Source organism: Poecilia reticulata, chromosome 19, assembly GCF_904066995.2.
Source record: "Poecilia reticulata chromosome 19, P_reticulata-male-v2, whole genome shotgun sequence".
In the NCBI taxonomy this organism is placed as follows: Eukaryota; Metazoa; Chordata; class Actinopteri; order Cyprinodontiformes; family Poeciliidae; genus Poecilia; species Poecilia reticulata.
In genome coordinates this window covers 17,089,294-17,112,272 of record NC_088848.1, presented here as the reverse complement: position 1 = coordinate 17,112,272, position 22,979 = coordinate 17,089,294, and the positions used below count along the sequence as shown (strand labels likewise).

The following is a 22,979-nucleotide window of genomic DNA, read 5'->3' as shown; positions in this document are numbered from 1 at the left end:
AAGCTGTGTCCGTAGGGCTCCCTCTTATAAGAAATAGATCATTGTTGACTCCCTTTGACTTTTCCGTAGAGCTAAATATTGGTCAAGCCAATAAGTGCTATCAAACACTCATCGAGGGTCTCCGCGCATTCTCATAAGTCTTAAAAAGTCTGAAATTAATGTCTCCAAAAGGCCTTAAGATGATTTAAATTCATGGGAAAAAACTGAATTGGCCTTAAATGCATTAAATTTGGTCATTCTCACATAGTTTTTTTTTTTCTCATCAGACTATTTGTCATTCAAAAGGCATCTTCATCTTCATCTTCATTGTGTTCTGTGACTTGGGCTGGTTGAAACTACAGTAGCTGGTTCTGGTACCCATACTAACTACCTAAGCTAGCATGAGAAGCCACAACGCCACTGCGAAGAGCCACAAACAGACCTCAGAAATTTCACATTGTACTATGCTCCATTGCAGTAAAGCAGATTCCCCCATTTTTGATCTTAGATTGTATTCAAGCTGGAATTAAAAAGGTCTTTAAAAGTCTTACATTTAATTTGCTGAAACCTGAAGATAACATGCTGTGCATGAGAGAAACCAACGACTTCACTCTAACATGATCACTAAAAAGAAGTGACCTAGTGAAGTTGAGATTCTCTGGAATCTTTAGCAGCACTTAGCTGACGTAGTTGAAATTCATTAAAATTAATAGAACTGAAGTTTCAACAGCCAAATTAAAGATGTGAATAATTTAGAGCAGCAAGTACACATCAAACAGGTTATCCCAATGATTCTGACGTCAGAGAGCTGACGTCAGATTCTTCCATCCTCTCGGCACAGGCCACGGGGTCTGCAGCAACATTTCTGAAGCCACCTGCCTGCCAGGCCGCGGGCCGCCTCTGAAACCTGCTCTGTGCTCAGAGCGTGACGTCTAAACTCCTAGGATTACACAGAAACACTCTGATCTGCTGCTTTCACTTTCAGTAAGTGGGATTACATAACGACAAAACCAACTTAGTGGCCTTTTTTCTGGTGCTGCCCAGAACCAAAGACCTGATGTTTGTTCCTGCACTCATTCATTCCATGTTTCCAGGCAGAGTGCAGAGGATTATGAGATAATGGAAACTCTTAAGCGCCTGACTCAGAAAGGAGTCGGAGAAAAAACAAACAAAAAACTTTGTCAGCTTTTTCAATTGTTTTCTTTTTCATTTATTTTTAGGTATAGCACAAAGCATTAAAATAAGAAGCTAGCAAAAATGAGGTGAGAATGTGTTGAGGTATGAAGAGTCTTCAGTACAAACCCAGACATCAGGAATGACCTTAGAAAACCTACACCTGCCACCGACCAGTCCGAGAAGGTCCGACATTCTATAGAAAGAAACATTAATCCCAAATGGAAAACGTTTAAGACTACAAGCATCAGTTAGCATCGTGCTTATTCTCATGAAGGAACAATTCTAAGTACAATAAAAAAGGAACAATTGAACTAAGTTTGCAAAGTTGGATCTGAATGAAGCACAAGATTTCTGTACCAATGTCCTTTAAGCCCAAATCAAAACTAGATATGTTTGACCATAATCCAGAAGACCATTAAACCTCAAACCAACTGCATGGTATCTGACACTTTGGGCAAATTTGGCAGCCGTAGAATGACCCCTTGCAGTCAATGAGTGGCCCGTGAACTCTACTGCCAATGTAAAATCACGGTTTTCTACAATCAGATGTGAGGATTGGCCCAAACTGGATGATCAACCAGACAATGATCCCCAAAACTAAATCAAATCTACTCCAGAAATGCTAAGAATAAATTAATAGTAATGTTGCGATAGTCCAGTCCAATCCTCTAGACCTGAATATCAGGAAGTTCGACGCTTTAAAGAGACAGATTAAAGCTGCAGACGAAAGCACAAGCAGCGAGAGGCAAATGTGCAAAGTGAAGCAAGGCCCGCTGACAGGCAAGAGGAGAGCTCTAGCGCCTTCTGGTGGACAGAGGAGGAATGACAGCTTACGTTTACTAGTAATAACAAATACATCATGACGCACAACAAGACTGCACATTCTTTTGTCTGAAGAAAAAATGTCAATGTCAACATATAAAAGTATGTTCTTGCCAAATGTGAGTTGTATTTCTACAGCACAACAGCAACAAAATACCTTTCAGTTTGGCCAAACAATAAGGAAGATAATAAAAGAGTAAATGAAATGCAAAACAAATAAAAGGGTGAGAATTTTAAAAGCCTCTTAGCTTTTCATCATCTGTTCGGCCAACTATTAGTTTTTGAAGCCTTTACTTAGTCCGTTATCTGATCAGTGTGGAGGTGTAGATGTAATATATTCCATAATTTTAAAGATGTCAATGGTTAAGAAAATGTTAAAGAATGTCTATGGATGTAAAAGTTACCCCGCCACCCCCAAGAAAAAAAAAAAACAGTTTGAGTGAAGGACTCTAGAAGTGTGAAGTTATACTAAAATTTGCATAGAGTCCTTTTAATCAGGTAAAAAGTTATGTTGTCATAGAAACAAACATACTTTCAAAATGTAGTCATGGGATCAAAGTGAAGCACTAAGGATGAAACCATTGTGGAAGTAAAAATGAGAAAGAACCTGTAATAAGTCATTAAGGGAGCCAAGTTACCATGGTCATACATTTGCTAAGTGCAACCTAATCCAGGTTTAAATTTCTTTTAAAATTGTATTTTATTTATTTGACTGTAGATTTTTGACTCTAGTTGTCTTTATTTAGCGACCGACTGAGGCACCGAACCCACCAGGTTTCACTTAGCAAGCGGAACAGAGAAAAGGTACATTGTGCACTAAAGACAAACACCAGAGGCAAACAGATGTGCGAGTTGTATTTATTAAAAACCAAAGTTACCATGAGGAAAAAAAAAAAAAGAAAAATAAAAAAAGGTTGAAACTGATGGAGCTTCCAAAAAAACAAAAAAAAAATCCTTTATTTCTGACAGTAAAGTTTTATAAATATTCCTGGAAGATTACTTTAGTTGGAGAGTTGGAATGCAATCTGTTTTCTTCTTATTTATTTATTTCTTTCAGTACTGTCTAGTCATAATGTTTCCACATGATCAAAGGAAGTGCTGCCCCCTTGTGGTCATCAACTCTTTAGGCAAACGCGACCAAAACTTCCAATATGTTCTTTTCCTTTTTTATGCTATTTAAAAATTCCATGCACCACATCACATATTCAAACAAAATTTGTGGTTATTTGAACCAATAGAAAATTAATCTTTGGATAAATTTCGTGTATCAGGACCTAAAAAAAAAAGGAATTGGAATCCAAAAGTGTGGTGATTAGTTAGGATTCAATGAAATTGGTTTTACAAAATTCCTCAAAACTGGATTTTTTTCTAGGACTCTTTTTGAAATGATCGCAAATGAAAAAGACTCAAAAGGAGTTATTGATCCCCTATTTACTCTTTGTAAACATGTTATTTTACCCTCAGTCCCTTCATTTAAAGGGAAGAAAAAGTGTCATTTGAAAATCATCTGAGACAAATTATGGATTAAGAGTTTTATTTTTTATATATATATATTAACCATGAGAAACATAACACAGTTAGAATAAGAAAAGGTGTTAATAACTACCATAGGATGCAGGAGATAAAGAGAAACAACAGTGACAAACCAAAAAAATTTAAAAAAAAAATTAAAAAAGAAGGGAGAAAAAAACGCAGGCGGAGAAAAAACAACCAACAATGCTCTATGTTGGGGGGAAATACATTCTTTTGTGCAGAAACTATACATCCATCTACAGAGAGGCAGCCAGGCCTCTCTGAGAACTGAAGAGAAAGGGGGAGGGGCAGATGGCGTCCTAGCAACCAACCGATGTGGAACCTGAACAAGGAATCTGAGGTATTTCAACGACACTGAGAGGAAAGGAATCGTTTCCGTAATGCCCATGCATTGCCCAGACCGTGTGCGAATGCCATCTTTGTAATATAGTAGTAATACGTAAATGAGAAATAGATATGTTTTTTTTTGTTTGTTTGTTTTTTTACAAAGGTGTTCCAAAATACACAGGTAATATCAGACTGTACGACAAAACAAAAACAAGAATAAATCTGTATAAACATTAAAACCTCGTATTATCAATATATTCTTTAATATTCCATTTTTTGTTTGGTCGTTAGTAAAGAATATCAAGGTGTTCCACAGTATAAGACAACTCCATCCAGTTAAAAACATTATAAATGTACATTCATGGCTCGGCCTGCCACTGGGTTGGGTTTTGTTTCAGAGGAGAGCCTTTAAGAACCCCACGACTCGACTGAACCAAACCAAAACAGCTAACAATTGGAAAATTGTTCATAGTTTTTAATAATTTGCTTCAAGTTGAAACTCGGAATATTTTCTAACTATAGGAAATAGTTTTCTTTATTTAAAATGTACAGGTTTAGGTTCTGTGATGCGCCAAGGTGTCTGCTGGGCTTGTTGGTTCCTAATAGCTAGCTGACAGGGGTTATCCGAGATAGTGATCAGTAGTCAGTGTCTTACCTGCAGGAGAAAAAAATGTTTTCTTTCTTTTTATTTTTATGAATTTTGAGATAGAGAAATAAATTCTCACATTAATGTAAGGTTAACAGTTGCAAAACATCCATCCGTCCATCCATTTTCTTGCACCCTTGTCCCTTAATGGGGTCGGGAGGGTTGCTGGTGCCAATCTCCGGCTAACGTTTCGGGCGAGAGGCGGAGTACACCCTGGACAGGTCGCCAGTCTGTCGTAGGGCAACACAGAGACACACAGGACAAACAACCATGCACACACACACACACACCTAGGGGCAATTTGGAGAGGCCAATTAACCTGACAGTCAGGTTTTTGGACTGTGGGAGGAAACCAGAGTACCCGGAGAAAACCCACGCATGCACAGGGAGAACATGCAAACTCCATGCAGAAAGACCCCAGGCTGGGAATCGAACCCAGAACCTTCTTGCTGCAAGGCAACAGCGCTACCAACTGCGCCACTGTGCAGCCCAGTTGCAAAACAAAACAAAACAAAAAAAAAAACGGTACCACTTACAGCAGATCTTACACTTGCAGAACAGTTAAAACACTTTCATAGCTGTGCTGCTGGATTTCCTCTGCATCGTTTAGCTTGGGACATTTTTGTCAGCTGGACAATGAAAGAAAATGAACAACAGCAACTCCAGAGAAAAGTTATACAATCCATCGGGTGGTACTGAGTCAAACCTACCAATATAAATATTATTTAAAAAGTGTCAAGGCCTTTTCAAATGATCTGTCTATTGATCTAGACGGCTTAAATCTGACCACTCCAGTTTGGTCTGACTACCTACTGAACTTTTTCAATTTATCCATTTAATTTTTGAGAGAAATTTTGTCTCCTGCAAGCAAGGGACGACCTACTGCTTCATTTGAGAAACTAGCCATTTAACTTCAACGACAAACAATTCAAACTTTATATTCACATAGTGAATTAATTTACACTTCGGAAACTAACACAGCAGCAGTTTGAATGACATTTTCAGACTTCTGCTGAGTTAAAAAACAGTTTTTCGCCAACATGATGTACCCACTTATATTTTAGTCTCATTTTAGAAGAATCAAGTCTAGAAATTAAACTAGCGCATGTACAGATCACAATAAAGTTCAATCAGAAAGCAACAAAACACTAAGTTAACCATAATCTCCCCCATTTTTCTGCTGTCGCCCTGCATTTTAGCCAGTCATCAACATATATTCAAATTGTGGTGTCAAAACTGAGGACTGGTAGAAACAATGGACATTTCTCAACTTGTTCAATGCACCATCGCGGTTATGTAGCCACATGTGTACTATAATGCATACATGTTGGCACATCGTAACTGTGAGAACGCTTAGACGTAGTCAGTTTCTGTGGCAGCAGCACAGTTCTGCTGTGGCTGAAAAAAAAGCTCAAGAACTCAGCTGGAATCCTGAAATATATTCACATAGATCATCTGTTCCTGTGTAAACGAGGTGCTGCATGTGCTGAAATACAGCTGCTGACCTAAAAAACAAAAGCCCAGAGTTTAGCACCTAAATAGAATGATGGATTTTAGATGTAGTTTGGTCTCTATGTTGGTGGGTTTTAAAACAGTTTGTAGAATGACATTTATTATTCCCTCATAAGGCCATGGTGACATGTTTGTAGTCTGTGCTGTAGAAACTCCAACCACCCAATATCATGCAAACTCACAACAGGAAATGAAATAAGTTTTTTGACGCATTTATGATCTCAACATTGAACGTTGTCTAAGCTACGCCATTCGTTCTTCGAGGCGCTAATCTGGTTTTGTCAGTGTTTTCATGTCAAAGCCTAAGAACTGTTAAAAAAAAAGAGAAAAAGAAAAAAAATACACCCTCTGTTGACATAAAACTACATTATAGAATTTATTTTAAAACACATTAACAGTTCAGATGGTAATATTTTTGATTCTTTTTGTTAGATAAGTTAGGCAGCTGAGTCACTGATCCTAAGAACTCGTCACGTTTCCTGAACGTTAAATTCTGAGAAGGTTCACACGGGAAAAAAAACACACCAAAAATATTATTCTAGAAAGATAACAGAACCGGTCATTCAGAAAATATCCTGTTCCATCCTAAAGTTTGCACAGAAATGTCTTTCTGTTCAGAGTCAGCTGGTTTTCACAGGGTTTGGTTTCTTTCCAATCCATTCAGGTTTGTCTAGATTTGAAGAAAATGTTTCTTATGACATTTTTTATTTTGAGTTTAAATGACAAAAATCCATCTAGATGAAAAACTTTTTTTTTCTTTTTTTTTTTTAGCTCAGTCAGACCTGCAGCATGGATAAACCTGAACGAGGACTCACCACCAGGGGCCTCTAAAACAAGGTGAGAGAAAGTGCTGAATCTCTTTGGGTTCTAAAGATTTTCCATTTTTTAAAGTGTGTAAATACACACTCCCTGATGAAGTTAAAGCTAATTCGTAAGCTTCCATTATTTTGGGGGTGTAAACAATAAAAAAATAGATCTCTAGCAGGAAATAAATATATATATATATTTCTTTTTTTTCTTTTGCACTCCATATATTTCTTCATGCCATAAACATTGAATCTGGTTGAGGACTTCAGAAACAGCTTAAAGGTTCAGATATAAAGAGGAGAAAGTTTGACTTGGAGAAGGCAGAGCTTATTCATGTACACAGTCTTCAGAGCATAAAATATACATAAAAACAGGTGCAGTATGAAAGCACACCTGCAGGGGGCAGAGTTTGTAGGAGAGACCCAATGTTCTGAAAGTGCTGGGCCGGAGGGTGGTGATGAAGAGGAGCGAAAGCATCCAGGATCAGATCCGTGGTTCAGAAGTCCATGGGAGGAGTCTTTATGGTCAACAGAGAGTCCTAACAAATATATATTTTTATATGAATCTGTGTGTGTGTGTTTGTGTGTGTTGGGGGGGGGGGTGCGTGTGTGTGTGTGTGTGTGTGTGTGTGTGTGCGTGCGTGGGTGTGTGTGTGTGTGTGTGTGTGTGTGTGTGTGTGCGTGCGTGTGTGTGTGTGCATGTGTTTTACTCGACTCAGAGCAGGTAAAAGTCACAGCTCGTGTAAATCTGACGCTTAAAGCAAACAAAGGACAAAGGATGTGCTGCTGGAACAAACAACCCCGTCAGAAAAAACTTCTGCCCGGAGGTTAACTTAACGTCGAGTCGAGTCGGTTAGGATAAGAACTGCATGCACTGAGGTGAGAATCGCTGATGTGTGTGTGTGGGGGGGAGGTTGTGTGTGTGTGTGCGTGTGTGTGTGTGTGTGTGTGTGTGTGTGTGTGTGCGCGTGTGTGTGTGTGTATGTGTGTGTGTGTGAAGCCTGTGTGAATGTCCTCATCACAGCGGCCCGTGCTGGCCCTCGTACTTGGCCAGGATGTTCTTGGCCCGTCCGAGCTCCTTCCTCATGTCGGCCACCTCCTGCCTCAGGGCGGAGTTCTCCTTCTCCAAGAAGGCCGCCCGGATAGCAATCTGGTTTTCCTTAAGTCGCCGGGCGTCGCGGGAACGCTTTGCTGCCATGTTGTTCTTCCTGCGCCGAGCCCAGTATTTGTCATCCTGCTCAAAAAGAAAGAGAAAAAGCAAAAAAAGAAAAACCAAAGTTAAAAATGTGGATATCTGGTGCTCCTTATGAAGTCCACTTATTAATAGTAAAATACAGTTATGAGCTAATATTTGATTTTGTTTATTGGTCAGAATTTGATTTTGAGTTACTTTGCCAACCTTTTAGGCTTCCGTAGTTTCAGACGGGAAGTGATTTTCGTGTGGAAGGGGAATTTAAAAAACAGAGACCTGCAGCTCATTTGTTCCCCAAACACTTAAAAACCTAAGAGCGAGGCAGGCGGTGGGATCACTCTTTTTTAAGCCGCTTAACCTGGAGGACCCGCCTCCCTAAGGGTAGGCTGGCCAATAGGAGGGCTAGATCTAATGATGGACAGACCAAGGACTGTGTGTCCCAGCATGCCGTGCTGCTGTGAGGCTGTAATCAGCTCTGAAGGATGAGTGAGATCTGTTTAAATCACATACTGTGATAAACATCTGGATAAATAATGGAGGGAACAGCAGCCCGCCCTGGACTTTACTGCAGGAAAGTAAAGAAAACAAACAGAAAGTCAAGCTTTGGGTGGATTTAAAAAAATATATCTTTCAGTTTGTTGGTTGTGACAAAAAATCTGAATCAAATATGATCAAACATGGACTCCTGGTTCTTACATTTCTGATAAGACTAACTGATTTTTCAAACTCTATTTTTGACCACCCAACCAGAATCTCTGAACTGTGAGTTGCAGAAATTGACAAAGAAGAGAAGAGAAAAAGAAGAGAGTTTGCTCAACTTTGCAGCAAATTTTTGCTCTCTAATTTGGTACTTTGTGTCTTGAAAAAACCCCCCCAAAAAACAAACAGAAACAAACCCTGACAGAGGACATAAAGTGGGCTGAGCGGACCGGTACCGCCCTCAGGACTGGCTCCAACTTACCTTCAGGTCATCGGGAATGAAAACCTTCCTGGCCTTCTTGATCATCGGCTGAGGCTTCAGCTCCTCGGCAGAGAATTTGCGCTTGCGCGGATCGAAGATCTCCTGACCCGGAACGCTGGACAGGGCCAAGTCCGCCGGGTCAGGTTCGTAGCTGACCGGAACCTGGATGGACTCTGGATCGATGGGGCTGGGGGTGTTTCTTGAGTTCGGGAGGCCTGACAAAGAAGAGAGAGGAAGGCTAAGAAATCATCTCAGTTTTAGCCTTTTTCCACGTTTTACTTTATTCTCCTCTGTTTTACTTTCTCTATTTCTTTACACTGATTCTTTTTTTAAAGACTATTGGCTTTTTAGATCCCTTCATCATTTAGTTTTCAGTACGCTTTTTGCTTAGCTCATCAATCTGTACAAAGGTCTTTTTTTTTCATTCCTATTTTGATTTTTTCCAGTCTGGTTTCTTCCCTATTGTGAGTTCTACTGATTTTGCTTTGTTTAATTTAAGTCTTTATTTGTGACTTTCAGCTCATTATTTGCTTTATTTTGCCATACAACCATTCTGAGGGAGAAACAGTTTTATGTGAGTAATTTCCAAGTTAAAGTTTCAGCTCTGCAAGATTTTATCTAGTGTTTGGTATCAACCACTAGGTGGCGACAAAGTGCTGTTTGTGTCAATCTTGAGCTCTGAGAACCTCGAAATGCTTTTTTTCCTATCAAATGTAAAAGTAAAACAGAATCTTTAAGAGCTTTTCATTCTTACTTTCTTATATTATTGAAGACACCTGTTGCAGTGGACTAACCTAAATATGATAGAAAGTGTAAAAAAAAAACTATAAAGACAAGCAAATGATCTGAAGATCAGTGCAAAGCCGTGGTTAGTTTATCTCATGTTTAAAACAAGCTCCTATATCTTATTTAAAAGCTTCTTCTAAGTTACTTTTGTCTTATTTCAAGTATACAAAGATATTTGCACTAGAAACTAGACAAAAAGATACTGTTTAATTTTGTGTTTTTGTGGTGTAAAATGTACTCACTCGCCAGATACAAGGAGTATTTATTATTTTCTCTGTAATGTACTGGGTACTTTGTCATATTTTGCTACGTCGGTTTATGGTGCTTACATGTTACTCTGTGTAACACAGAAATTAAAAAGTTAGTTATCAAACGTTAGAGGTTACTTTAACAAGTTGTTTACTTGATCTTAAAGGTTACAGTATTTCCTGCATTATAGATGCTATTTTACCAGACTTGTATCTTATTTTCTGGAGTTTACAGCTTGCCATACAGAAAACTTACAGGCTATTTTCTGTTTCCATCTCCAGCTTATCACAGTGTGTCTGCGCCCAATGGAAGTTGTGCGCTCTTGTGTATATCTGTCATCGTTTTAAAAAGTTGACATTCTGGGAAGACACTCTGCTGTGTCTGCTCCGGTCCGTGCCCACATTGTTCGATCTGCTGTTTTTGTGTCTGCAGGATGCCCAGGTCTTATCAAGATAAGTGAGTTATAAGCAGCTGGCAGCGCGGCGAGGCCCCGCTGAATCAGTCAGGTGTGAGTGAGTGATGGGGAGCCGGAGGCTTGAGGTTACATGCGGAGAAGCAGGTGGATGCTTGACAGTCGCTGCTGTTGAAACGTGATGCAGACAGACGGCCCGCCGACACATGTGAGTTTTAGTGCAAAACGTGAGTCGCGTGGCTGGCACTTCCTCATGTTTCCCCCAAAGAGAGCCGAGAGCGAGGCTGCGCCCTTCTCAGAGGTAAAAACGTGTCCACAGGCTCAAATAAATGTGTTCAAAAACGTTGATCGAAGACCTGTCAGGTTTATGTGACTGTTCCTTAAATTTACTTTACACAGGATATTACTTATCTAGTTACTGATATTTCTGATTCTGTATTTCTTAAGCGGTTTTATCCATCCTTCCATCCAACTGTCTTTATTCTAGGTCAGGTCAAGAGGATGACATGAGGAGAAAACCACATGCTTTTCTTGAATAAAGAAACAAATAACCAACAAATCTTAAAAAAAAAAAAACTATTTATCCAGCTATTAGCATTCAAGATGTAATCTCTGCCCATTTGGTCTTGGAAAACTTCTCCATGTCTCTGACCGTGTGAGTCTTTGTCTACAGCCCATTTTCAGCAGCTCCACGGATATTCTGTCAGACTGCCGTAAGTTTTGGTTTCATTTCCCCTTCATGGCATCATTTGGTTACCAATCCTACTTCATCTTCAATTTTCCAACAGACACTTAAGGTTGTGGGTTGAAACCCACTGGTGTTTGAAATTGCTCAAAAATGTGCCTAACTCGACCTCACTTTTTGGAGAAAAATAACCCAAGAGCATGATGCTGCTCTTGGGTTTATGTTGACTGAACATGTATATATGTTGTGTTCCTTTTGCTGTTGGTTTTTTGTGCCAAGATGCCTTTTTGGTATTGTGACCCTAAAACTTCAAGCTTGGTTCCCTCACACCTTTGCACATTTTCCCCCAAAAGGCTTTGGGATTTTTTTTATTTTTTATTTTTTTTAACCAAGTCTGAATGTTTTCAACCAAAATCTGTTGTCCATACACATAAAAAAAAACAGCACAGAACAAGCAAAATTCCTGCAGCTCGTTCAGTACCGCCGTAAATCTCTTTCAAATTACATCTAGTTCTTTCAATTAAGTTGGAGAAAAGTCCAGTTTTCGTAAGGTCACTTGTCCCATATTTCCTAATTATTGATGGCCATCCGTACTTTGCCATGGTATATAAATAAAGCTGTGGGACTGCTTGTTCCCTTCTTCTGACTTTGTACACTGAGATCCTTCTGACCCTTTGTAACCACTCTGTAAATTTTGGCTCTACACAAATGTTGCAAATGTCAAGAAAATCCAGCTGAGGCAGTCAATCTTAAGGTTCACTATAGTTGGTGGCTATGGTAAAAAAATAAACAAATAAAATAAATCTCAAGAAGTCTACGCCAAAAGATGCTTCAATAGGAGTATTAGTTTATTGGTGTATTTATTCCTCCAGCTTTTTAGCTTTTATCCTAATAAATGTTTGATTTTTAGTGAAATTGTGCAGAATGCTTTGTTGTCCAAATAAAAAAAAGTGATAAAGTGCTTTGCAGATGTAGATTTAGTCACAATTTCTCTGTGTGTTGCTTTTGTATCCGCAATAGAAACACGAGAAAAGTGATTTTGCACCTCAATCTGAAAGGAACAAATGTTTTAAACAGTGACAATTCATTCGGTTTGAGCTGCTGGAACCGAAGCTGTCTCCTCACGCCACCCTGTCTGCTCTCGTCTCTGATCCCCACCTGCCTCTCCTCTGCTAGTGTTTTTGGTATTTAATCTGAAACCTGAGGCCAGAGCCTGTGAGGGGAGCAGAAACCATTTAGGAAGGAGCTAAAACACGAGACGGCTGTAAAGGAGAAGGAGGAAACCTTCTCAGCCTCTCCACCTCTCCTGCAGGATGTTTGTGGATCTGACCTGTTCCTGCTTCCTTATCGCTTGTGCCATCCTGTGGCCGTATGGGAATACAAATATGCCAGATTATGCAGTAGATTACGCTGCTATATTTGGCCGGCGGAGCAGCACATTATCTGTGGCCTGAGCTTGACACAAGCACAGTTTGGATCTGCAGTTCTCAGGCTCGTGACGGAAAAATGATTGGAGCCGGTCAGTGGAAAAACACTGGCAGCACCCACTGGATCGAACCTTGAGAAATACCGTAATCAACTTTGGTTTAATGAGCTAGTGCTAGTTCTTGTAGAATATTGTCAAAATATAAAAAATATAATTTTTCTCATTAAAAAGATTTTTCTATCACAAACCTCAATGAAATGTCTTGCTTAATACGCTTTATTTGGTGTCATAGTTATTTAATCTCAATGTGGAACCAAAAATAAGAAGAACTAACCAATCAGATACAGAATTATTTGCATTTTTTTATTCTGATAAATGCATAAAAGTTAGTGATTTAATTTTTTGACAACTTATGTAGCCATAAATTAATTTTTATTCATTATTTGATTAGTATAATGTGCAATTATTTTATTATTTATTCATGTTTTTATAGCAGTTATTTTTTTTTATTGTTTACCAAATAGTATCACATGTGAGAGTTATTTCTTTTTGGCTTGTTTGTAATTATTGCTTAAATGGACAGCTCTGTATAATTTGCGACATTGTTTTTGTGCATGCATTTATCATTTATTTTATAACAAGCCTAAAGTTGAAGAAAGGCTGAGCGAAATTCACTGGTGTCATGAAGTGTCACTGGTAAACAAACTTACCAAGACAAAAAAACTAACTCAGTCAAATTATTTACTTATCTGATATGTAGGGAGAGTTCTAAAAATTAAGCTAGTGAAAATATAATCTTCGAGTACCCTGATAGGTGTAAGTTATTTACTTCTGAAATCACTCTCGTATTGAAGTTTGAAAAGTTTCTTTTTTAGAGCCAATGGAAGTTTCTGTTTTCTCAAAAAGAAAAAGAGAGAGAGGAAAAGAAACTTTTCCAAATATTTGTCCAGGAGGCCTTCAACAAATCAGATCCAGGATCAGAGGAAAAACTATGCCGAGATGTGTATCCTCCACCCCGTTGCAGCATGCGTGTGCATGTGTGTGCGTGTGACTTATTAGTGGATGGGAATGTAAACATTCAGTGGGAAACGTGTGGATGTGAGAGCTGCCGCCCCCTGGCCTACTTCTGCAGAGAACACTATGTTCTTAAAACACTGATCTCATGCAGGGAGGGCAGTCATACACACACCAACTCACGCACACACTCACACACACACACCCCCACACACACACACACACACACACACACACACACACGCACACGCACACACAAGTGTGCGTGTGCGTGCGAAGAGACATGCAGGTCACATGTCTCTTCGTGCTGTTAGGACGGTTTGTTTTCTGAGGATCACTCAGAGCAGAAGGGCTCTGAAAAGAGGATGCTCCCTTTAAGAAAACAAACGCCGGACAGTGAGTGAGCATGAGCGTGCACAAACAGCCGAGGCACATGAGCGTGCATGCATCCAACCAATTGTTGTGTGCATGCGCCTTCTTGCCAGTGGGGGCGCTCTCGAGTCGCTGTGGATCTAACAGGGAGAACAGCTTTTCTGGCTCTGGGCATGCGCGGCTCAGAATAAACAAACAAGCTCTTGCCAGAGTAACATCGTAGCAATTTGTTTCCTCTGTGATCCACAGGTAGGATAAAAGGCAACTTTTATAAACCCATAGAGTCGGCTTCTTTCAAATGTTTGGCAAATATGCAAAGATTAGTTTTGTGGTGTTTCGTGTAACTTGTGTGTGTAATTTGGATAGTTTTGTACTGAGCTTTGGTCTGTGTCTGATGACTTGTTTTTTGTTGTTGGAGCCTTTGGGATTTATTTAAATTGAATAATACGTCAATGTTGTGTTTGTTTTTGGGCCCTGTTACCATATTAGTATTTGTAGTATTTTTATTTCTTATACTGCCAAATGTCCGTATTTACTGTGTGTTGTAGATGGAATTTTTTGTTCAGTTTGGTTATGTTAATTTAGAATTAGATTTTATTCATTTTTTGATATTACGTTATTTTATTTGTGCATTTTGTTTTCTTTAGTTTCTTTGCGTAAACTCCGGATGTTGTTGATTGAATTTGAATTGTATTGTAATAGTATTTTATTCATTTATTTATTTATTTGTTTTTCTTTAATTGAAAATGTGTGTCAGAATAAACAAGCTCTTGCCAGAGTAACATTGTAGCAAATTGTTTCCTCTATGATCCACAGATCTTGGTTGCACAGGATTTCTCTGCCTGTGCGCCACATGATACTGACTCAGATTTCCCCGTAATCTGGTGCCGGTAAGACAATCTATGCAGCTACATCTGCTCAGCTTCTGCTTCTAATAACAACAGGCTCTTATCTGTGAAATCTGATCTTTAAGAAACCCACCTAAGCTCACGCCACGCTTCCCCGTCGCATGACCCCAGCAATGCAGCAGCTGGCCCCTTTCATGAGGATGATCTGAACTTTGTGCTCCAGGTTGATCAGAGCAGACAGTGTTTTCTCGGTCTGATTAACATACAGGTGATATGCTTGATGGAGACATGTGCCAGCAGTAGCACAAAAACTGTTAAAAGATGATGGGAAGTTGGGTTTATGAGGGCTACATATCACCCTGAGTCGGTCGTAACAAACTGGGGGCTCGTCCGGGCTCATCAATAAACCCTCAGTAAACAAATACTGCAGGTGTTTAATAATAAAAATGTCCTTAATATTTAAATTGTTCACATAATTAAACAGCTAAATGTGGTCTGGTAGGGGTGAGCAATTATCATAGTGTTTATCATTTATTATGATAAAAAATTTGATTTATTCTTGTCTTGATAAATTCCAGTAAAAACGGCCCATCTTGTCAGGATTGTTAGTTTCATCCTTTTCTTCACTGTTTATTTAATGAGATTATCATTACATATAAATACATTTAAAAAGTACGTTTAAAAGTGGTTATTGTGTGCGGTTTATTGATGCAAGTCACACTTTTTTATGTGACTGGTGTCCTAGAGAAGTGTATTACAAATGGCTGTGTTTCTTAAGAGCAGTATTTGCATTTGAGGAGCTGGAATTGCTATGTAATCAAAGATAAAAATCAAATTTTGAGTATATAACTATGAATAGATGCAAAGGTAAATAATTCTCATTTTGTAGCTAATTAATGTGATAATTAAAGTTTTTCAGCTTAAAAGTTTCCAATTTACATAACACTTTAATAATCAAATGCTGAAGTGATAGAAAGTACCTCACGGCAGCATATAAGGTATTTAGAAATGTTGAGTTATTTTATACCAAAAATCCTGAATCACTTCTTTGCTGATGATACTGTTCTTGCACCCAAATCTAAGCTCTTTGCATGGATTCTGATGGAGTGTCTTGAATGGTTGAAGTTCAGAGGAACGTGACTCTGAACAAAACTGAAACAAGGTTTTGCTTGGTTAACACAATCAGAGAAAACAGCAAAAACAATATAAGCTATGAAATTAGCAAAACTGCTGCGAATATTCAAAAATGCCACACAGACAAAACCAAAAGCCGGAGTGACTTACCTGCTCTTGCTGGGCTGCTGTGCAGGCAGTTAGGGGAGACGACAGAGGTGGAGGCGTGGCTGCTGAGGTCCATCACCGAGCGCGCCGGAGCGGACGGCACCGGGGTCATGATGGGCGGCTGGCGAGGTGGGATGTGGTGGGCCTGGTGCTGCTCCCGGTGATGGTGAGAGGGACTGGACGGGATGCCGTTCTCTGACAAAAACTCTTCCAGATCCATGTACTCCAGCTGGAAGGTGTCTCCATCATAGGAGAGGGTTTTGTCCCACAGAGTTGGTCCGAGGAAAGCTGACTGGGGGGCACTGTGCTCCTCCTCCAGGTTCTTCTCCTTCTCCTGGTCTTTACTAAAAGCTGCAGGACAGGATAAGAGAATGTTTGTCATTCTAGCCTTAGGGAAACAGGGTTCTGTTGGTACCCTAAATTATTCCAGTTGAATATTTGGGGTGTAGGATCATCCCGTCATTGAATATCACTGGATGTTTGCACCAGCACCATAAAGACTTTATTGTGTCATTTCTATTCTATTAAGGATTTTCATACTCGAATCATGGCCACAAAAGGAAAGGAACTTCTTTATGCTCATCCATCCACCAGAACCTCCATGTGTCCCTTCAATTTTTAAACCAAGATTCTGTACCTCCTCACTACAGCTCCATTTTTAAATCAGCAGATGACTCTGAAAATTAATTACACATAAGATAGCAACTTTGTAAGACTACAAACTAAATTTATGACCTCATTCAGTTAAATTACAAAGCTTGTTGGAGTGTTTCCACAACAATGTTCAAGTTAAACTCAAGTTTGTTTCTACCTTCACTGCAAGGCAATATCATCAAGTCACAAAATTCCATACAAGGTCAAACATGGACATAGTGCAGCTCACGCGCAATACGTCATCAAGTGAGTCAAGCGATGCACCTGGTAGGAGAGGTTTGCACTCCATTTGAATTATCATCTGCAGCCCAATTTGGACCCAATGAGGAGAGCGATGGGGGCTCATCTTCATTGTGGAGCCGATGTTAAAATAATATGGTTTGCTTTGCTGCTAATATGAAATGTGATCTGATTCGTTTTCATGTTTTTATTTTGCACATTTACAATCATAAAAGCTGTCCATGGTTTCAGGTAGGAGTCTTCATCTTTGCTCCTGAAGAGCCACTGACAGGCACCTTTTAAAGACCCCTAAATTATTACTGAAAACATCATTCGGTCATTGGATTCATGCTGGATTAGAGATTTAAAGATAATAGCTCCTCTAACACAGGACTACAGGTAGAAACCCCTGGTTTAAGGTTACCCCTTACTCCCACCAGAAAAAAAGAGACCTTCCCCTTCACTGATCATGTCACTTCATTTCAGCAGCCCACTCAGTGCTGCCCCCATCAGACTTCTGGAAGACAGCGGACATTTTGGAAGAGGACAGGAGCTATATCTGATTTTTATATCGAAATTCCAAACACTTCCTCACTCAAGATTTTCTCTGAGTGTTTTTACTATCCATTTTGAAAATGGGTGGCTGTATAAATATATGCACAATGAATTAGGTACGGAAAACACATTTTTCCACTTGCTGAGAGAGTTTATGGTTTCTTTCAGAGGCCACCGAAGATAAATAAGGACAGCTCTGGACTGTGACTCTGTAAAAGTTGATCTGCTGAGTCAGAAAAAAAAAACGCAGACAGCTATTGATGAAGACAAAATGTCCTTTTGAGCAAACTATGTGCTAACTTTTAATCAGCAAACTGCAGGGTCAGTCCAATAAACTCTGTTACTACAAACCCGTGTACTTATCCATTGATAACATTCACAGAGGACTCTGGTATCAGCAACACTTCTGAAAATCAAACTTGGTCTGAGTTGATCAGGTTTCTGAAACTGCACTTTGATGGAATTATAAGCTGAAACGGTTTGAGTTTTAATCAGTTGCTTAAAGTAAAAAAAACAAACATATATATAGAAATTCAATCCAGTCAAATCTGAATAATATCCAAACAAATAATGTGGAGAGTTGATATATTAATATCTTGCCTCATTTCTTAAGGCAACAAACAATCTGATTATGACTCCTGTCTAAGGGGATTCAACATGCTTTATGTCACATTTTATTCAGATGGTTTAAAATAAATGTTGAGAATTTGCAGAACAAATAAAATTACTAAAATAAACAGATTTAAACAGGAATGACAATAAAAGTAATTTCCACTCAGAAAAATAAAAAAAATATTTCTTTGGGCAGTTTAATGACTTAGCAGATCATCTATTATAAATGACTGATAAATAAAAAGTACCTTTATCAGGTGATTTCAAAAGCATTTTTTCCAAAGTAATTTACACCTGCACTACTGAAAGATTGTTCCTGACCCGCTAGCTGCTGACAGAGGCGGTAAATGTCTGATTTTTATTTATTAATTTTTTTTAAATCATTCTGAGGAACTGTTTCTGTCTTTGCTCATATCTGCAGGAACTAACCTATGCACAGCCTGCACATTAATGCTCTCTGGATGAAAACTTTGTGCGCTTGACGCACGTCTGCGCCGCTCTGCACGAGAAGCGCGCCTCAGAAAGTTCAGGAACAAAAAGATTTACAGTAAACAAAGGCACGCTTTGCATTCCTCTGAGTCCGGAAGATTATCAGAAAGAAGCAGGAAGGCGAGAGTGTCGGGATAAATGAGGAGTTTCCTCCAACTTCACCTTCATGATGCAGCGGTAGCTTCATCGGGTTCTCCAGCAGGGACTTCAGAACTCCGTGCGGGTTCGGCGGCAGAAAAGCGGGATTCAACGGGAGAGCGTGTCGGGACATCTTCTCCATCACGCCTCCGTGCGTCGGACCAACCGGATAAACAGCCTCCGGGAAGAGGAGAGGCGGCAGCGTGTAGCGGAGAGCAGAGAGTGTCGGTGTTTCGAGAGGCAGACTGGCGCTCTGCGGATTTACATGAAAAACGGCCGGAGGAGAGCAGAAATCATGAAAGCTCCTCGGAGTAAAAGTTAGTATTAACGACACGCTCGAGCTGAGGAGCGCGTGCGGCTGCTGCGGGGAGAAGCGCACTGAGCTAGTCCCGACCGCGTGCGTGACAACTGAGCACTGACGTCAAACCGAGAGCCAGGCACCCGCCTCTCTTCTCCTCTCCTCTCCACTCCCCCAGCTCACGCACGCGCGCACGCATGCACGCACACACACACACACACACACACACACACACACACACACACTTCCAGTTCAGCCAGCAGAGGCATTAACTCTTAATTAACCGGAAAAATCACCGCATATTAGCAATAAACCGAAATATAACATAGTTAGCACCGTCCAACCAGAGTTTATTATGAAGGTCTGATAGAGTCCTTGGCTCCAGGCTGTTTACAGTAGCTCCTAATAATACTGACGTTTTAAGTCAGTATTATGCTTCGTATGCTTCGTTAGTATGCTTCGTGCAAATCAAATAAACACCCAACTGGACTGAAATCTGGAGGCCAACACCTCAAATTGGTTATTGTCTTCCGTGAGAGAGCTCTTTCTTTCTGCTAGAAAAATCAGAGCAGCCATTTCTCATATCACTTCTGCGTTCTCGGTAGAACCTGACAGTGCCACCATCCATCATCCTCCCATCTCAGGTTCTCTTGAGAACTGGTCTTGGACCAGTATCAAAGCAATACCAATCGACTGTCACAGTTTGGTTCTGGCTAAACCACAAGTTGACCTTTTTTTTTTATGCTTTTCCTTCCTCTTCCATCACAGGAAGTCCACCTGAAATCTGTCTGCACTGAAAAGTGTAACGATGTCTGGTAACGTTACAGGATGTTCTATATGTTGGTGAATACAGTAAGGTGACTTTTTATTCAGTTTGAACTTCTTTTCCCGCAGCTTCACTCAGGATGTCCAACAGTTTTCTTTATTTCTGCTCGTTCCCCCTCACGCGCTCCAGGCCTGCTCAGAGGAATGCTGGGTCACATGAGTGGGCCGGACTGACCTACTTTCATCCAATCAGAGGCCGCCGTCTGCTGTTCTCCTCCCCGTCTCCTCCATGCAGCCCAGTCACATTGAATCTCATGTGCTCCGGAGCAGGAGCAAAACAAATCCAGCAGCAGGGAGGAGGAGAGAGGTGAAGAGCAGGCAACAGAGAGTTGGGGATGGGGAGGAGAGAAGGAAGGGTAAGCAAAAATGAACAGAAAGATAAAAATATAGAAAAAGGAAAAGAAAAAAATGAAAGAAAAAATGACAAAAGGACTTGATAGAGGATGCTAATTTGAAAAAGCGAATGCAAAGAAGATGGGGAAATGATGGGGAAGGAAGGGGAGGAAAATGAATGAAGGGTTGGTGGAAAAAAGAAAGGAAAATGTGAGAAACCATAGGATGTGATGAGAAAGGAAAAAGTAAAAAATAAAAAATAAAGTGAAAATGTAAAAGAATAAAGATGAGAAGAGGAGAGCACATCAGAGATTTGCCCATCATAATGCTGGAGCTCTTTTATTTATGTGATAAATTTGGCTCTATTCCTCTTTCTCTCCTTCCTTCATTCCTCTGATTGTTTCTCGTCCCTCTTCGCTTTTTTCTTCTGCAACCCAGTTCAAATCGGTCGACGATCCCAGCTACTGTCACCTCATCACGCCCTCTGCAGAGTCCAGTGATCGTTTTCTAACTTCTGTTACCTCCAGCTGTGAGAAAAAAAAAAATCATCTTTCACATTCGTTGCCAGATCTGACACTTTCTGGTGTTTCTCTGTTTATCAGACTTCAGCCCATTTAAACGACTCTTTGTCACACTCAAAATGCTAGACGCTTCCGAAAAGTTGGCTCGACTAAATAAAAAGTCAGGTTGTAAAAAACAGGCGAGGTGATCCAGCATTTTCATTGCGTTTTTTGTTCTACTTGCTTTTCTCGTTTCATTGGGCATTGCATCCATCTTGTGACTCTCTCCGTAATTGCTGTTATCATAGACAGGAGACTCATTGTACAATAATAACATTTAATCCTTTTTTTCTTTTTTCGTCTTTGGGTTCCAGTCAAAACAATTTTTTTTGTGGCCAAAAAAAAAGTGTTGTGTCTTTTTTTTTAATTATTATTATTTTTTAAACACTGTAAATCATGTTGCTTCTGCGTGAACCCAATCCGGCAGACGAAGAGGAGCCCTGAAACATAAAGCACCCTAAACGGCGCGTGTGGTTCTGCGTGCAGCGACGAGTCCGACAAAGCCGTCATTAAACACTCCTTAGCAACAGCGGCAACCGAGGGCCTGCAGTGTTGTGACGACCTTTCTGTAAAGAGGAAAGTAGGGCAGCGGCGACCGGGCCTGTTGCAGCTCTGACTCATTCCTTTAACGCGCTCACTGCCACCTGAAGAGACTTTTCAGTCACTGCACAGAAACCTTTTCAGCCGCCGGCATGCTCATAGTTCCCGTCGGCTCATCCAGACGGATGGAGTTTCAGTAAAAGTAGTTAAAATGTGCTGCTTGACAAAAGGCTTCTGCATGAAGAAAGACGAAAACTGAGTTTGTGGAAGAAAAGATTTTATTTAAAAACAGGAAGTTATGTATACATGTACGCCTTTCTCTTCCTTTCCTTCCAGCTGTTATAATGATTGCAAATTACAGTAAACGTGTGACTTTTATTTGACAGATAATAGAATCAAATTACTCCCTGGGGCAAAGTAATGGGACTTATTTTGTATTGAAGTGAATCACAGATTGGTTGACCATGAAATAATAATCTTGAAACAGATAGAGAAAACAGAAGCTAAATACATTGTAAACATCTTATTAAGTCTTCTTTAGAAACAACTGGAAAACTCTACTGTTTTCTATACTTTTTTCCTCAAGCAAAGTTAGTTTAATCTATACAGATTTGCTCCACGTTCTGCCATCTTTGCATCATGTAAAGATGTTGGTTAAAGTCCTAAGATTTTTCTGATCATTTGTCGTTACATCATCGTTCAATAATATTACTCAAATCTGGCTTTGCAGCAGCTCCCATTAACAGAGGAGTGCCTCAGGGCTAGTGGGAAAGGAACCGGAGCTAGTGTGCGAAGCTGAGAGGTTCCGGCTAGAAATAGTCGGCCTCACCTCGATGCATGGCTCTGGTTCTGGAACCAGTCTCCTTGAGAGGGGCTGAACGTACTTCCACTCTGGAGTTGCCCATGGTGAGAGGCGCCGGGCAGGAGTGGGCATGCTTGTTGCCCCCCATCTTGGCACCTGTACGTTGGGGTTTACCCCAGTGAACGAGAGGGTCGCCTCCCTCCGCCTACGGGTGGGGGGACGGGTTCTGACTGTTGTTTGTGCTTACGGGCCGAACAGCAGTTCAGATTACCCACCCTTCTTGGAGTCCTTAGAGGGGGTACTGGAGAGTGCCCCTCCTGGGGACTCCCTTGTTCTACTGGGGGACTTCAATGCTCACGTGGGCAATGACAGTGAGACCTAGAGGGGCGTGGTTGGGAGGAACGGCCCCCCTGATCTGAACTCGAGTGGTGTTCTGTTGTTGGACTTCTGTGCTCGTCACGGATTGTCCATCACGAACACCATGTTCAAGCATAAGGGTGTCCAGATGTGCACTTGGCACCAGGACACTCTAGGCCGCAGTTCGATGATCGATTTTGTAATCGTTTCATTGGATCTGCGACCGTATGTCTTGGACACTCGGGTGAAGAGAGGTGCGGAGCTGTCCACTGACCACTACCTGGTCATTGAATATCACTGGATATCACTGCACGTTTGGGCAGGCCCAAACGTGCAGTGAGGGTCTGCTGGGAACGTCTGGTGGACTCCCCTGTGAGACGGAGCTTTAACTCCCATCTCCGGCAGAACTTCAAACACGTTCCAGGGGAGGTTGGGGACATTGACTCTGAGTGGACCATGTTCCGTGCCTCCATTGCCGAGGTGGCTTATCAGAGCTGCAGCCGCAAAGTTGTTGGTGCCTGATGCGGCGGCAACCCACGAACTTGTTGGTGGACGCCTTTGGTGAGGGAT

At 40.6% G+C, this 22,979-nt stretch overlaps 1 protein-coding gene and 1 long non-coding RNA gene across 4 annotated transcripts; one reads left to right on the top strand and one right to left on the bottom strand.

Annotated features, from left to right (window-relative positions):
• Positions 1-3,494: 3,494 nt before the first annotated feature.
• Positions 3,495-18,850, bottom strand: hlfb (HLF transcription factor, PAR bZIP family member b). 2 transcript variants are annotated; one of them, XM_008437672.3, is made up of 4 exons: positions 18,719-18,850; positions 16,031-16,378; positions 8,955-9,169; positions 3,495-8,038 (listed from the first exon to the last, which is right to left on the bottom strand). In XM_008437672.3, exons 1-4 carry the CDS (start codon positions 18,834-18,836, stop codon positions 7,820-7,822), a joined length of 900 nt encoding a protein of 299 aa, XP_008435894.1. In that variant the 5' UTR covers positions 18,837-18,850; the 3' UTR covers positions 3,495-7,819. The 2 variants fall into 2 exon arrangements, with proteins under 2 accessions (XP_008435894.1, XP_008435895.1); XM_008437673.3 differs by having other exon boundaries at positions 3,495-8,035.
• Positions 13,818-19,068, top strand: LOC103481884 (uncharacterized). Of its 2 annotated transcripts, XR_014084969.1 has the most exons (3): positions 13,818-14,147; positions 14,715-14,788; positions 18,489-19,068. It is a non-coding gene; the product is annotated as an uncharacterized LOC103481884 (long non-coding RNA). The 2 variants fall into 2 exon arrangements; XR_014084968.1 differs by lacking the exon at positions 13,818-14,147 and having other exon boundaries at positions 14,657-14,788.
• The last annotated feature ends 3,911 nt before the right edge of the window (positions 19,069-22,979 follow it).